Below are 17,022 nucleotides of genomic sequence, written 5' to 3' on the forward strand. Positions count from 1 at the left end.
ACCTGTGACAGGAATTTACTACGTTCTGCCCACCTCCAGAAAATGAAAAATAATTGAGTGTTATTACATGTGTTAAATTTGCTTTGTGACTCCATTGTTTCAGTATATATATATATATATATATATATATGTATATATATATATATATATATATATATATGGCGTATATGTCAATGTTTGCACTGACTCCCAAGGTAAACTTTGTCCTTGTAAATTAAAGGAGCCTGGAAGATCCAAGGAGAAATCCGGGTGCTGACTGGCTGGACTGTATAGGAAACCTGTTTTTCTAAGCTTTATTTTGTTCTGTCTGTATGAGTGTCTTGCCCGTGTGTATCTTTGTGTGCCTCTTGCTGCCTGGAGCCCACAGAGGTTAAAGAAGTTGTCAGGTCTCCTGGAATTGCAGTTCACATGGCTGTGAGCCACCATGGGCATGCTGGGAGTAGAACTCCAGGTCTTAGTGGAAAGCCCTGAGTGCTCTTAACTGTGAGGCCTGCTCTCCAGCACCATGAAACCCATTTTCATGACCTATCATGTTGGTCCCAAAGTCCCCTCGACATCACATCAATTGGCCCTTAGTTTCTGTTGATATTTCGTTCTCTCCTCACTGTTCCCGTCTAAGTTAGAACTATTTAGTTCCTGTCTTAATTAGTGTTTTACTGCTGTGAACAGACACCATGACCAAGGCCACTCTTATAAGGACAATATTTAATTGGGGCTGGCTTACAGGTTCAGAGGTTCAGTCCCGTTATCCTCAAGGCAGGAGCAGGGCAGCATCCAGGCAGACATGGTGCAGGAGGAGCTGAGAGTTCTACATCTTCATCTGAAGGCTGCTAGGAGAAGACTGGCTTCCAGGAGCTAGGGTGAGGGACTTAAAGCCCACAGCGACACACCTACTCCAATAAGGCCACACCCCCAAATAGTGCCCCTCCTGGGGCCAAGCATATTTAAGCCATGACAGTCCCTGAAATAGTGCCAGACCATTTAAGGTCTTTCATGATGTTAGCTGACACTTAATAAGAAGCTCTAGTTGGTTACTGGATGAGTGGAAGCCCATGACCCTGTGTTTTAGGTAACCTCCGTTCAGTTTTGGAGGAAGGGGAAACTCTCAAATATTTGGATGATCATAATTTTTTAGATGCAGAAGTCTTTTCCCAAATGAGCTGTGGGGTTAACACAGAAGGCAGCATACAGCGGCTGTGTGAGGGAGTGTGGAGGGAGGGACAAATCCTAGCTGGCTGATGGGTAGTTTGTTGGGAGACAATCGTGTCTATGTTACTGTACTATTTTACTGCTCTTTGGATTAGAGCTGCCTCGACTAATCCGTCCTCCATAGATGATCTTCCCCACGTTGCCATCACTCACATAGATAGGTGGCCGTGCTCCGAGAGCAGATTTGGACCTTGGCCCAGGCACTGACCAACCTGGATTCCCCATCTTGAGAACTTAAGCCATATCCCGGAGACACTGTGATCTTTGAATCGTTTTGGTTGAGTATCCCTTCTCTAAAATGGCTCAAGACTAGAAAGGAGCGTTTTCAGTCTTGAATGTTTAAATTCTGTACATGTATATTGCGCAGACTTTCCCAGCTGAACACCCTAAACCGAAAGCCTCCAAACTCAGAGTTCGTTGAAGGTGAGAGGTCTGCATTCAGCTTGAGGGCACATGCCTGCCTATCGCCCCGGCAACGGAGAATCTCTTGAGCCCAGGAGTTTGAAGCCAGTGTAAATCCCACCTTAGAACACGTCTGTCTTTGAGGTTTTACTGCTCTTTGGATTAGAGCTGCCTGGCATGCAAGTAAGGGAAGGTGATAAAGTCTTCAGCTGGGGTATGCGTCTCAGCAGCGCAGTGATTACTGCTGAACTTGCCACAGGTTCAGTGGCAAGTCTTTAGAAAGAAAATTCCACAGGACATTTTTGTTGCGTAAGGATCATCCAGTTTGAAGAAACCATATTAAAAGAGCCCAGTACCCCTTGGGTGATATAATAGCATTCTTGTGTTAATTCATTTTCTCAGTTATCCACAGTGGACCTCCGTTCCCCACAGTGGGCATCCATTCCCTGTACTGGGCCATTTAAACCCTTCAAGCTGACTCTGCGTAGGTGTTTCAAGCAGTGTCTGTGTGGTCCAGGCCTTTTAGGGCACCTACAGCTTCATGTAGGGCTCTCTTTTATTCTCAGTCATAAAACTCTATTGTCTCAGTCTTCACAAGGACACACTCTGTATTTGCTCAGAATCATCAGCCATCACAGCACTTTTAATCATAAGTTGTCGGGCTGGCTCACCCTCCACATCTCAGGCCCAGGCACCAGCACAGCTTCCAGACCGAGCTGTGGCCACCCACTCAGGGGACTGTTCTGAATTCAGAGCTGTGCATTTGATTCAGGAGAACAGACACAGGTACAGCCTGGCTTCTGTCCCTGCCTCTCAGGTTACTTTGAAGTGGTGGTTAAATCCCTGTAGAACACGCTTTGTGGGAACAGTTTGTTTTTCCTACACCTCTGGGGCTTGGGATTCCCAAAGGCTTTGCTGACAGTCATCTGAGGTCTTGGCCATGGGTCCATTAACCGCACCTGTCACCCGAGAGCTCACTGGGTTGCAACAGCAGGACTTGTTGTCTTTCCCACACACCTGCCCAACCTCCTCTCGCTGGCCAGGTGCCAAGAGGAAGAAGACCTTAGGCCTGTGTCTGCTCGATCTGCCATATCAAATGGCCACAGAGTTAGTGGCTTAAACCCAGAGAGTTTGTCCATTCTCATAGCTTCAGGCTGGTGGCCCTCATTTCTTAGTGGAGTTTTCTTTTTCTTAAAAATGTGTTTATGCACATGGATGTGTCTCTCTGTGTGTGCAGAGCAGATGCCACAGGAGTGCTTGGGGTGACCTCCTCTGTCGATGTCCTCTGCTTATACCTTAGGGACAGGGTCTCTCCTGTCCTGGGTTTGTGGCTTGTCAGTTAGGCTGAAGATCAACCGGCTGCCACAATCCTCCTGTCTGTCACATGGCTACCGGGACCTGAACTTGCACAGCAAGTCCTCTGTACTGCTAACCATCTCTCCAGCCCCATGTTTTGGAGGTAGTCTGACCTGAAACTTACTATGTGGCCCAGGCTGGTCCTAAACTCACGGCAATCCTCCTGCCTCAGATTCCCAAGTACTAGGATTAGAGGCATAAGCCATGATTCCCAACTCAGCATTTTCCTTTAACAGGTGCATATATGGGTACATATAAAACAAATTTGTCTTTATTCATTGATTTACTTCTCTTTAGACCTGGGACATGGTCCTCAATTCAGCCACTGGAGTTTTAGGATTGTAGGCAGGAGCCTGTACTCTGCTTAAAAGCAACGGAGCTTGGGGGTGGATGGGGGGCGGTTAATCATTGACAGAAGCCTGTAAATATTCACTTGTGCTTCTCTGCACTGTCTTCTAAGGTTGGTTGAATTCATTCTATTGTGTTTCTGTCCGAAGACTGATTGGGGGCTGATGATGTCCTGGGGTCTTGGGTCAGAGGCAAGGTATTTACTGTCTGGCCCACCTAGAAGAAGAGGCTGGAGATCCTTGGTTACCAAGTAGCACTGTCGGGACAAACGCAGATCTTCCTGCCATTTTGCTAATGTTTGCTCGCCAAACCTTAGTCAGAAATAGCTTCTGTCAGTGTCTGAGGCATCCTCTGCTTGGCTGGCCCAGCAGCTCTGTGTCTGCCTTGACATTTACACTTTGTGTGTGTGTGTGTGTGTGTGTGTGTGTGTGTGTGTGTGTGTGTGTGTGTGTGTGAGTGTGTGAGAGAGAGAGAGAGAGAGAGAGAGAGAGAGAGAGAGAGAGAGAGTGAGTTAATTTGCCCTCGGGGCACAAAGAAAATCCTTAGAGTGCATTTCCTTTGTGATGGAAATGAAGTTCTTGAGCAGGTCTGGGAAGAAGCTGCCAAAGCCTGTTCCTTGCTTTGTGTGCAAGAGGAGCTCGCAGATGAACAGCTCCTGGTAGGGCCTGGATTTGATTCCAGCTACTGCAAAATCTGGAGCAATCAGGGGTGGGGTAGGGTGGGGTGGAAGACTGGGCCTCTGGCTGGGTGATTCACTTACCCTAGGGTGCACTGAAGTGCTGTTAGCTCCCTGGCTTCTCCCTGAGTGACACTGTTTCTGGAGATAGCTTATCTACTTGTCCCAGACAGGGAACCAGCAACAGACCAAAATAGAAAGCACCCCAGTCCACTGCGGTGAACCAGTGACTACAAGGAGCGGAAAGTGATCCAGACAGATTTGCTTCTGTGGGGGAGCCACTCACCCACGTGAGTGCTTCTTGCTGGTATCAAAGCCTTACTGGGAACGACTGTGGAAAGTGGAATTGAGCTTCCCAGACCTTGTATGCAGGAAGGAAGGCTGGATAAAATGTACCCGAAGCACACACTAAGGCAGGTCCAGGGCATCCTCTACCAAACAGCTGTGCATGGTCTGAGGGCCGTTGTGCCACGAAGCATTCTGTTTTTACCTCACTTGGAAGAGGCTGGGATAGAAGTGGGTGAGACAGGATGGCGGGTCACTAATGACTGTCCTGAGAAGAGGGGAGTGTTACAGTGCAGGGAGGAGCTCATTCCCAAAGGTTGTGCTAAACCAGGAAAGAGAAGGAGCTCGAACTCTGGGACGTGGGTGGCCAGAAGTTTGCAGGCTTGAAGGTTAAATAGACCAGTCAGGTGGGCAGCAGGGGAGAAAGGTGACCTGTCAGGTGGCTTTTGAAGTGCTTGAGGTAAAAAGCCATTTTGTTGCAATTAGGTGGGAGTTCAGTAGATTCTACAGGAGAGAATTGGGGTAGGATTGTAGGAGGGATTGGCAGGCCTGCCATGGAGGAGAGTGGTGGAGTGAAAGCAGGTTAGTATGATCCACTGCAAATACTAGGTTGGAAATTCGCAACCTGCCAGTCTGATTTAGGTTCACAGACAGTTTTGTAATTTAACTCATGTTATCGGCACCCCACGAAGTAGCGTGACGTCGGGTATGTGCTCTTTGAGTGTCCCCCGTACTCAGTTCTCCTCTTCCGGTGGCCTTACTATCCTCAGGGGAGCAACCAGACACCAGCTCGGTTGAAGACCTGAATACAGTTTGGATTATGTTGTGGAAGATGGTGTCTTGCAATGACGTTAGCTATGCTGGTTGGTGGCTGAACAAACAGGTGTGCTGTTCTCTTATTCTAGGTTGCATTGCGCCTCAGTCCCTTTTTCTGTTGCTCTCAGAACATACCTGCGGCCAGGTGTCGGCCTGCCACACGCCTTTAATCCCAGCCCTCAGGAGGCAGAGGCAGGTGGATCCTTTGCACGTTGGAAACCAGCTTCATCTTTATATCGAGTTCTAGGGTAGCCTCGGTGACAGAGAGCGATCCTGCCTCAAGAGAGACGGAACACGAATATGTTTGAGATAGACACTTTCTAAAGCATGGCATTGATTTAACTCCCAGACCTGGAGGCTCACGTTGCTGTAGGCAGTAAGGCTCCCATGGGTGCACACTGCTCAGTGCTGTGGAAGGATTGACCGTAAAAAGGCTTCGCCCTTGAGGTTGGGCGCTGTTTGTCCTCTCTGCACCAAGATTGCTTCAGTGAGCTGTAATTGTCTCTCATCGTCCCACAATTGCTCACTGTGTTTGTCATCAAACCTATGAGCGTGGGCATGCTGGTCACATGGGGTCTGTCTTACAAGTTAAGGTTGTAGTTGTACTGTTGGGAAGAGACACCATGACCACAGCAACTCTTATAAAGGACAACATTCAATTGTGGCTGGCTTACAGTTTCACAGGTTTAGTCCATTTTCATCATGGCGGGAAGCATAGCTGAGGTGCGGGTAGACATGGTGTGGAGGAGAGGAGTTCAGAGTTCTACATTCAGATCAGCAGGCAGCAGGAAGTGAAAACTTGTTTGAGCTTCTGAGACCTCAAAGCCCACCCTCTAGTGACATACTTCCTGCAGCAAGGCCACCCCTCCTCATAGTGCCACTCCCAATGGCCAACCATTCAAACACATGAGTCCGTGGGGGCCAAACCTATTTAAAGGAGCTCAGGGCTCCACATGACACGCCCAGTTCTCTTTACACTTCCTAACACCACAGGTAAGCCTCTGGTGGGAAGCTTGGAAGAAAGGAGAGAGCACCCCGGTGACCCTCTTTGATGTTATTTTCCCACGTGTTATTTTGGCACATGGATGTCTGCAGTTACTCGGTATTTAGAACCCATGGTGGACCCTTTCCTTTCTCAGGCTGTGACAGAAGGGGAGAAATGCTTACCTGCCTCACAATTAAAGCTCAGTCCATCTTGGCGGCTGTCATGTTGGCCAGGCCTTGATGTTTCAGTTGACCCCATCTAGAAGCTTTCTCATAGACAGGCCCAGAGGTTTGTCTCTTAGGTGATTTTGGATCCTTTGCACTTGACAGGCAGTATTAGCTATCACAAGTGGGATCATTAGGAGTGTTGGTCATGGCCCTGTTAACTAGCCATGAAACTCTGACCTCCAGGCGGGGCATGACAGCTGCCATCTTGAGACCCACACCTTCATTGAGCTGGCTGCCATTTTGCATTAGATAGAAGCAAAATGCTCATTGGCTGCTCACAGGCATCTCACTAGGCAGGCCCGAATGCACGAGGGCCCCTCCTGAGGCTGTGCAAGTGGTTAGTTAACAGCTACTGGAGGGTAGGGAGCCTCTTGCGTAATGGCATACCTCCCTTAAGCTGTTTGTGCTCTTGCACACAGCCCTCATCCCTGACTCCATAAGTAAGTCGGTTAAATTCACTGGCTTACTACTCTACAGTGGGAAGTGAATTAGTCTGCCATTGCTATTCTATCTGGAACATTCACCAGCTTGTCTGTGATTAGCTCAGGAGCAGATTACTTGAGTACAAGTGTCACGTCCTACACGGGGAAAAAAACATGGACAAGGTTCCCGTTTGGGGACAATGCCATGTGGCCACCCAGGGGCTTGCAGGGATTCTTTGGTCACCAGTGTCCTTGTCGTGAGGCTGAAAACCTATGGCCACCAGCCTCCAGCCCATAGATGCTGGCCTGGCCTCTGCTTCCTGGCCAAAGCAAGGCAGGAAGAGTTCAGAATTGTTGGTGCCCACGTGCCGTCCTTCCAAGGAGGAGATGAGATTCTCTGTCCTAGCTGCTTCCTTGCTATTGTGGTGGACAGAGCTGCAGTCCTAGAACTGAGCCTTAGGCTCTACCCTCATACCTCAGCACCAGGAGCAGTGCCTAGCAAGGGGAGGTGGAGAGGAGCTGAGGGCTAGTCTGAGAGGTGCTGGGTGTGACATAGGAGTATGCATTGCTTCAGGGGCAAGGGCAGAGGGGGCTGTGGTTTGTCTTCAGTTCACTTACTAGTGAGGCACTGATGACTGTTCTGGGGTCCTCTTTGACCCAAGTTACCTGTAGAGACCATCGGGCCAGTAGCCTGGGAGGCACGTGGGTGCAGCTGATCCCCTGTTCTCTTTCTCCTGATGGGGCCTTAGGAAAGCCAAGACAGGTTCCCTGAGATGGTAGCTTCTTGTTTGCAGAGGACATTGCAAGGAGAAACATGGGGAAGGCACCATGGCAGGTATATATAAATAGGACCTGTAAGGGAAAGGGGCAGCCCAAGCCCCTATAAAACAGTGTATGAAGCTCTTACTTTCCCTTTCTCTGAGGCTTAGACTCCCTCTCAACCACTCAACTCTTCTGCCAGGGAATGGGCTTTGCAACAACTGCCATCATCACATTGCCTTCCATCCCCTCAACCATCCGTCCATCTGGTTCATGCATCCATCCATCTGTCTGGCCATCCATCTGGTCCATCTATCCATCCGTCCATCCCTCTGTTCATCCATCTGTCCATCTGGTCCATCTATCCATCCGTCTGTCCACCTGTCTGTCCATCCACCTGTTCGTCCATCCATCCCTCTGTCCATCTGCCCTCCCACCCCTGCCTCCCTCCCTCCTCTCAGCAGCACCTGCACAGTCCCTTTCCTGATGATCCTTGGTTCCCAGAAGCCAGGTTTGGCTTATAGCTCACTTCCTACAGTTCCCTCACCCCTTACCTTGGGGATGGGGACCTCTTGCAGCCCTTAGTCTGCAGGAAAGATCCTGGGGCACCCTGGTCCTCCACTGAGTTGTAGGCTGAGCCTCCCTGTTCAGCCTAGCTGAAGGTGGAAGGGTGTTGCTCTCCTCCTTAAAAGACCCAGGATGCATTAGCAGGAGCTGCTTTGCTTGTGTGGTCAGCCCCGTATACAGCAGGTGTTTCCTACATAGATGGTGTCCTGCTTCAGCTGCTTCCCTTTGTCCTTGACACGTTGGAGGCAGTGCTCTGCCCCAGGGGCACAGCTCGGATGGTGAGTGCCCTTATTTGCTGCCAGAAGCCAGAGTGTAGATCGGTCATTGCCGTTCCCCTTGGCACTTGTTCACTTGGACATCTCATGCATACCTGCTGCATGAAGGAGATCCTGGAGAGGGCCGTTAGTCAAAGGATCAGCATGTTTTTCCAGTTGTCTGTCTCCCCACCTCTCAGCATAGCCAGAGTTCAGCTCCTTGGTGTTTAGAATAGTACAGCTGTATAGAGGTAAAGGTGTGGTCATGAAGGCCAGAAGTTTTAAGGAGCATGTGGGGAGAGTAGATTTGTAGGCAGAGCTGGTTCAGGCTAACACTCTCCATGAGGAACCTCTTCAGCTGCAGCTGTGGAGGAGGGGGAGGGCCTTTCCTGTTCCTTGGGTGGTTTCACTGTGGTCTGTCTCCACAGGCTCCTGTCGTGGGATTGGCCCCAGCTAGCATGCTATTTTGGTTGTAGAAACAGATCACTGGGGTCATCTGTAGAGCTGTTTCCTTCCAATGGAGCCACCCCTTCCTAGAGGGGAAAGGAATGCTCAACACCGAGGACTAACCAAGGAGGCTCAGAATGATCATGAAACTTATCCTAGGCTACACCACAAGAAGGAGTTGTGAGAGTCTTTAATAGAGTTGCCTGCAAGGTGAGCAGGGAGCTCTGGGGACGCTGTTTTCCTGAATGCTGAGGTGATTTCCACTGATACCAGCAGTCTCTCTTAGTCATGCTCCTGTAGTAGCTTCTCACCCATATTCATATCACCCAGAGTAAAATTGAGTAGGTTGCCTAGCTAGACTCATGTTGTGACTACTGGAAGTGAGCAGTTTGTTCATGTCTTCCCAAGAAAAGTCATGTGACAAGACAGTTCCTCGGGACCACCTAGTCCCTGCCTTCTCCTGGTGTCTGTTCTGGTCACTGTGCCTGTGAACTGCTTCTCCATGCTCCTTACCATAATGAACTGGCAGCAGCTCTGAAACCTGATCCAGGGTCGCAGTGACAGAAAGCACTACACAGTTCATCACGAAAGATAACTCTCCTCTCTGGAGAGACAGGCTGATGAGACAGAAGCACACGAGTCTCGGAGTTTTCCTAGAGAAGAGGAAGCCAGGGAGTCCCAGGTGAACTGTTGTCTTCGTGTGGAGGATTGATGTGATGAAATAGCTGGAGAGAGAGGAATCCCCATTTTGTCTGCTGAGTCCTGGGAGATGGAGAAGGGGGAAGGTGGGGGGTCTCTGCTCATGAGGCCTTTGCTTCCAGGTTTCCTGGGAAAACCTTGTGTGTTGCCACTCTTGATTTTAGCAGGAGGTTACACCAAGCACTGACCTGTTTACAGTCTGCTTTGTAAATACCTGCTGGTCCCACTGTCACACTGAAAACCCACTGTCACACTGGAAACCCAGCGACCTCTTTGCTAAGCATTCAGTATCTCTCACCTTTCTGTGAATTTGCTTAATCACAGAATTTTTGTCAGCACCGACCAACTGTCCCACTACAGCGTTCTTGTTTCTTTGGGAACATGCATTCAGTGACCGACCCACTCTGGTTTTGGGGGGCTGTGTATGGAGTGCTTGAGGGTCCCTGAGATTCTGTCCACTCTTTGCCGCTCAGCTACCTGCTCTTCCTCACTCAGGCTCTATGCTGTCCGGGTCCCGAGTGCCTGTTAAGGTCTTAAACTGTCTGGGTGAGATGTGCCATGATCACAGTGTCTAAAGATCCGAGGTTTATCCTAAAGAAAGTAGGTTATTTCCTGAGTACTTTTTAGGGTAAATTACATCTTGAAGCAATAATTTAGATACATTCAAGCAAACAACATTAAATAAAAAACAGCATTATTGAAGTAAAGAATACACAAAACTCACCATCCTGACCATTTAAAAATGTGTCATGAGGCCAGAAAGACTGCATGGCAGTCTAGGGAGGCTGCACAGGACCTGGGTCAGCTTCTAGCACCCACACAGCTCAGTTGTCTCCAGGGGATCCCTACCATCTCCTGACCCCTGTGAGTACTGTGCACGCACGGTGCACATGTGTATGTGCAGGCAAAACACCTATAAAGCGCAGATACATTTTAATATACCAGACAATGCTATTGCTGTTGTTATTTATAATACTGTGCGGCCGTCACACTCTGGGGGAACAGTCACTCCCCGTCCCTCCCACCAGGAGTTACTGGTTGACTCGTGTGTCTGATTTTGCTCCCGTTGGAGCTGCACCGTGTTCCTTGGTATCCGTCTCCCGCTTTGAGCCTCCTGCTTTGAGCCCTCCGCCTCGTCACTGTTTGAAAGCTTACTGGGAAACGCCAAGCTAGTTTCCCAACGCTCTAAGGCAGAAATAACTTGTCTTCAGACTAGAACGGCTGGGATAAATTTGTATTCGGGATGATTAACAGTTTAGTTCTAGTTCGTTCTAGTGACACTGCACAGGGATACCCCAGAGTTGCCCGAAATCAAAATATGAGGAAAAACTGGTTGTTAAGAGTAGAACCTCGTGTTATTTGAAAATAATTGTGGGGTGAATATAGCCAAGTGCATTACATGGTTGTATGAGAATGTCGCAGGGAAGGTGACCAATTCGAGTGTTCTGTTCTAGTATGTTACACACCCTGACAAAGCAAACGAGCTCAGAAGCCTTTCTAGTCCTCCTGACCACAATTCAACATTTTCTATAGGTCTAAAATTATATGCAGAAACCTTGGTGGCATTTTCCGGCTCCGTCTTCACGTTCTCAGGGAGGGCGGGAAGACATCTTTGGCAGAATAAAAGCCGCGTGGAAGCAGAAGTGCCTTGGAAATCCTCAGGCTGACACGGTTCCCAGGCCATCAGAGACGAGGCAGCTGAGGGTGAGCTCAGCAAAGGGCCTTAGTTCCCCTTGCTGTGCAATGGGCCTCTTTGTCTTGGAGACTTACACTTACCACATGACTGTCCTTCCCCTTCCCCCAGCCCTCCCCGGACACTTGAGGTTTCTCTTGTGGGTATAGTCCAGTCAACATTTTCCTTTTGTGACTAGCCTGCGTTTACAGACAGACAGACAGACAGACAGACAGACAGACAGACAGACACACACACACACACACACACACACACACACACACCCCAGGTCTTTGAGGTTCATCTGTGTTGGGACCTCCTTTCTAAGTAATGCTCCACATGTCTGTAGTGATGGGCTCTGAGGTCACCTTGCCTCTTGACTGTGGGACTTAGCACAGTGAGTGTGGGTGCGCAGATAAGGCCTCAGGATTCTTTCTGAATTCACTTGCATGTATATTCAGAGAGAGATTGTGGGATCCTGTTACAGATCAGTCCATGCAGTCTGGCAAATGCTTGCCTTTTTTCTCCTTTTGCCCAGAGCAGCAGGAATTTTGAGCTGGGAAAGTCCTATTATCAGAGCGCTCATTATCCCTCATTCTTCTCCGTCTCCACATCCGTGTAAAAGAAACTCATCTCTAGAAAAGTCTCTTCATGGTAGGGGAATTTTACCATTTTGGGGGCTTCTCTGCCATTGCCCAAATTACTCCCACAGCAAGCACTGGGCCTGGCTGCATTTCATCTCTGCACAGGTTCCTGCGTTGCTCAGGAGGCTGTGTAACTTGTGACCTTTCCTCTGCTCAGGCCTCAGGGACCATAGCGGCTGTATCAGAGGGGTTTCCAGAGGACATGGGAGAGGAAGGAGGGAGGCCTGGCAGCTTTGTCAGCGGAGGATCAATGAATATCTGTTTTGAGCAGTGTGTTGACTAGTAGAATATTCCTCTGTTGGAGATGATAACAGTAAGAAACTTTCATGGTACTACCAAGCATGTCCATCTGTGTGTGTTAGTCAAGTAGCTCTTGTCTGTGTCGCTCTGAGGTTTAGTATGTGTCTCCCTTCTTTCTTGTGTTTGCTTCTCAAGCATTGGGCCATCCACAGAGATCAAACCCATTAGATGTGTGGGAGAGGGCTTGTCAGGGAAATCCATCCCCTCATGGGCTTATGGAGGCTGGAGGTGGGGGTTGGCAGATTTCCTGTGAACTGGAGATCCTAGGACATGGGGGCGGGGAGGGGGGTCCTAGTTCGCTTCCACATCTGAAAGCCCCAGAATCAGGGAAGACAGTGATGTAATTCTCAGCTGTTCATGGCAGCTCTGTAATCTAAGAGCAGACAGCCCAGAGCTCTAGGCTCCACTGTGACTCAGGAGCGTGCCCCATATGTTCTCTACAGCAGGATAAATACTCAGAAGCACATTATTAGCGTGTCTCTGGGGGTTCTTTCATCCTGTCACGCGAATGCCAAAAACTAAGTATCACGGGTGTGGCTCATAAAACTTGTCTTGCTCAGGTTCCTAGCCACTGGCAGGGCAGCTGCTGAGAGCCTGTTCTCTGTCATGTGTCTGGTATGGTAGCATTTGTCTGTTTCTTCTTTAGCACTTTTGCGATTAAGCCACGTCAACAAGCTGTCCCTTAGGCCTAGGTGCCTGTCTCTTGCTATGGGATGATGACCTGTCCAGCTCCTAGTGCAAGTGAGTGACCGCATGTATGAAGTAGCCAGGATTGTCAGCCCCAGAGTCCTCACTGTGTGCTGTCCCTTCCCTACCTTGTGTCAGGGGCGTGGGGGCTGGGACAGGAGTAGCTTGCCGCTGAGTGAGTCTGCGGCTTGGAAGAGGAAAAAGCTATGCCTGACAGGGAAGGATGGGAACTGGGATTGAGGCACTGGTTTGGTTACTCCTTCCTGGGTGGCTGGAAAGCACTTCCTTCGCTGTGGATGGAGAGTACAGCAGAGCGCAGTGTGGTCCCCATGCCTGGCTGCAGGGCTGCTGTCTAGGTGCTGTTCCCTCCTCTGACTCATGCCCTGAAGGTGGAGTTGCCCAGCTGAGCTTCTGACTCCAAGTTTGTCTTCCTTGTAGGCGGTTTTAGTGAATAATATCACCACAGGCGAGAAGCTCATTAGAGACCTTCAAGGTAAGCCCCCTACCCTACCCCACCCCTCCCAGCCCAGCAGCCGCTTTAAGGAAGAGCCAGGCTGGCCTGACTCCCATAAGGGCCTCAGGTGGCTTTGTCACTGTAATCTGTTATTGGAAGTTATCGAGCCATCGTTAATGTGTTATTTACTCAGCTGTCCTTATAAAATATTACTGTGCGCACGCAAGTTATGATGGACATAATTCATCCCCTTGGTTTATGGATCTTTAAGGAGTACTGGGATGGGTGTGCTGAGGATGGGGCACTTGTGTAGTGTTTGCGAGACCCTAGGTTCAGTCCCCACCAGCAATTAAGTGATGATATTGGACGAGTGGTACCCAATACTCAAGACTCTGGTCTGGCACCAACGTGTGGCAAGCCCCACACCTGACCTCAGGCCAAGGTCAGAAGGCACAAAGTTATTTAAAACTTTGTATAAAGTTATCTTCAAGCTGTGCGTAAGGCACATATTGGGTCTGGCCAGATGGCACATCAGGGAAAGGCACTTGCTGCTGAGCCTGACGACCTGAGATTGATCCCAAAATCCACATGAGTGCCAGGAGAGGCTGGCCTTTGACCTCTCCACATGCACAGTGGTGCAAGCACACACACATAGGAAAGCTAGTCATTAAAATAAGTTTTAATAGACATTTTTAATAGGCTCAAGGTGCAGGTTTCTGTGGGAGTTTCTGGTATTGGTGATATGCTGGCAGGGCAGGGCCGCTCACTTCCTCCCTGCTTCCTTCTGTGACAGTCGTGCCGGCTTGTGGTTCTGCTGTGGTTTTTGTTTTTTGAGACAGAGTTCTTCTGTGTCTTGTGTGTCTGAGTGGCATGATAGCCACAGAAACCAGTGAGGTGACTTGTCCTTTTTTGGCTTAGACCAGTTGAAGGCACTGCAGAAGAGTTATGGCAGGCTGCAGCAGGACATCTTCCAGTTCCAGAAGAACCAGACCAGCCTGGAGAAGAAGTTCTCCTATGACCTGTGAGTGGGGCCCAGTAGGGAAGTGGATGATACCTTGTCATGTGTAGCATGTGAGAAGGGACTCCAACTTCTGGGACTCAAGTCCTTTAGAAACCAGTATGCTACCTGATTAAATCTTATAAAAGTATAAGCCAGCAGGGCTCAGTATACAGAGCGAATAGGAAAGGTACACTTGTGTACATGCACACATAAGCACACATGCGAACACACACATGCACGTACACACACATACACACAAGCAGTGCTCAGCAGGACCTGAATTGTCACGATACATTAACATTTATGTCATCGTAAATGAAAGCACAGTTGTACCACTTTGGCAATCTGAACACTTTAAAAATGTGTGAACTGGAGGTGTGGCTCAGTGGTTAAGAACACTGGCTGCTCTACCAGAGAACCCAGGTTCAGTTTCCAGCATCCACACGGTAGCTACCAAGCATCTGTAACTCCATTTCCAAGAGACCTGATACCCTCTTCAGACCTCTGTGGGCTCCCTCACACACATGGTACACATGCATACACTCAGGTATGCACACATACACGTAAAAATAAGTACTTTTCTTAATGTCAAGCATGAGCTAAAATCATACCTAGAATACTGTGCCAAGATATTGATGGGCCGGGCTGGATGTTGGTGTAACAGGAAGCTCACTGCCATGAGAATTTACCACATTTACACTGAGTGTTGTTTAATTGAACAATGAAGCTTTAAAGGTAGGCCACGCCCCTGGGAGACGACAGTAAAGGAGAGATCACATGGCTGCCATCTGTTTAGTTTTCCACCCATTTAGAGAACAATGATCAAAGGGAGCAGGACTGTAGCCACCCGCTTATTCATATTTTCTCACTTACTTACCTCATACACACCAAATTCATGTAGCTACAGAGTGTTCATCATTTAAAAGATACTTGGGCTTTGATCCTTCTACAAGACAGCATGGATTTAGCTTGCCACCAGATGTACATCGCTAAATTCCTTGATTTCTTTAGTTTCATCTTGAAATGGGTCTCCCTGTGTAGCCCAAGCTAGCCTCAAGTTTGTAGAGCTCAGACTGGCTGGAACACGTGACCTTTCTCCTCCCAAGTGCTCAGATCGCTATACAGTACTTCCTAGTTCTTCCACAGAGACACTTGTTTCTAAGAGGTGAGCAGGTAGCAGGTCTTTCTGGCTAACAGTGTCTGTGCTTGAGGGCCCTGCTGCAGATGCAGGAAGCTCTTGAAGTAACGGCCAGGAACTGATGGAAGCCAGAGACAGTTGTCCTCAAGTGTCTGTGAGCTAGAGACAAGATGTGAACACCTTGTTAGCAAATTCATAACATGCATAAAACTGTACGTTGACTTGAGAGCCCATCCAGGCACACCCGCACACAGCGCTGTCTATTTCCAGGAACGCCGAGGTGGCTGCAAGTGGAGAGGAAAGCTTTCTTGTGCACGTCCGTGGCTTCCTGGGAATCAGCAGGCATCTTCTTCGAGTGATCACTGCACTCATAAACGCAGCCCTCCTTGCTCTTTTCATCTCTGACTCATCTTCACACTATAGGGGAGCAGCTGGCAAATGCTGGTGTTGGGACGTTGCAGTGACACCATCACAGTGATGAGTTCCTGTGCTGGCTGTAGGGACCCTCAATGGTCCTCTGGCCAAAGTCTGCACTATCTGGAGTGCCATTAACAGCCTGGAGCTGCGTGTGCACCACTAGAGTTTAGCCAGTTAGTCCCTGAGGGTCTGCTTCGGGCACACGCATGACCTCCCAGGAGCTAACACTGTCCACACTGCTGACCTAGTCTACATCGTGTCTCAGGATCTAGGCCTTATACTGAGCAGTCCGCTCATTTCCCCTGCTGCCTTTGAGTTGGAATGTGGGCCGTGGATACCTCTGCATTCCTGAGAGGCGGAGGAGGCCCTTCCTGTTTACATCTGTAGAGTCAAAAGTAGGTGAAGCTTGGATCCCTCTTGTAGGCATGAAGGTTCGGGAGTAGATGGCCTGATTGCTTAGACAGCTAAGTTTCCTCATTCACTGTGTCCCAGCCCCTTCCCGCTAGTCCACCACCTGCAGTTGGACTGACACGGCAAGGTTTTCAGGGACATTCTTGCTTATTCCTTATCTGTTTGAGTTTCCCATTACCACACAATTGCCTTCTGTGTGTGGAATGTTGTGATCCAATGTTGCTTTGAGCTGCCAGAGGATATGCTCCAAGTTACCGACTGAGGCTCCAAAATGCTTCCAACTCTGGCAAGGCTGCCCAGTGTGGGCCCTGTGTAGTCTTCTGTTAACTTGAGTCTGTCTTATGGCCTGGCTATAACAGGCAACAGAGCACCTCTTGGCTTCCCCATCGTCTAAGCGAGTGGTTTTGGCTCTGACTCTGCCCTTTGCTGAAGTGCTGCAGTGGAAGGTGGTGCAGACCTCCAGGACATCTCAGTTGAAGGTCTTTGACAGTTAGGTGTCCTCCAGTCAGTCTTCGTGCTGCCCAGAGTTCATTCACACACCACAGGTTTAAGGACTCAAGCTCCTAAGACTGTTCCACAGGTCAGTCACAAGTCCCGAGTGTCCCCCAGCCAGCCACACACTGGTCAGTTTATAAAGTCAGGGCTCCCTGATGTACTGCTCGGCAATTCACCAGAGCCACTCACAGAGCCGAGGACAGCGCTCCTTAGTACCAGGGTGTCATTGCAAAGCGTGTCACGGGAGAATAGCCACCAATGGTAGTTAGCAGGCGAGGTCGAGGAGGCAAAGCATACATTCCCACAGAGCCTGGGGAATCCCCGAGTCTGTATTCTTACCATCCGATTAGCT

At 49.3% G+C, this 17,022-nt stretch overlaps 1 protein-coding gene across 9 annotated transcripts in view; it reads left to right on the top strand.

The window, feature by feature from the left end:
• The window catches only part of Golm1 (golgi membrane protein 1), a 52,301-nt gene that overhangs the window by 17,079 nt on the left and 18,200 nt on the right, over positions 1-17,022 (top strand). For all 9 annotated transcript variants that reach the window (XR_005495817.2, XR_005495818.2, XR_010058935.1 and 6 more), the window contains 2 exon segments: positions 13,194-13,248; positions 14,128-14,230. Coding sequence is in view for 5 of the 9 variants with exons in the window: in XM_039096415.2 (XP_038952343.2) it covers positions 13,194-13,248; positions 14,128-14,230 (158 nt within the window). In the remaining 4 variants the exon portion in view is untranslated.

Source organism: Rattus norvegicus, chromosome 17 (assembly GCF_036323735.1).
Source record: "Rattus norvegicus strain BN/NHsdMcwi chromosome 17, GRCr8, whole genome shotgun sequence".
NCBI classification, from domain to species: domain Eukaryota; kingdom Metazoa; phylum Chordata; class Mammalia; order Rodentia; family Muridae; genus Rattus; species Rattus norvegicus.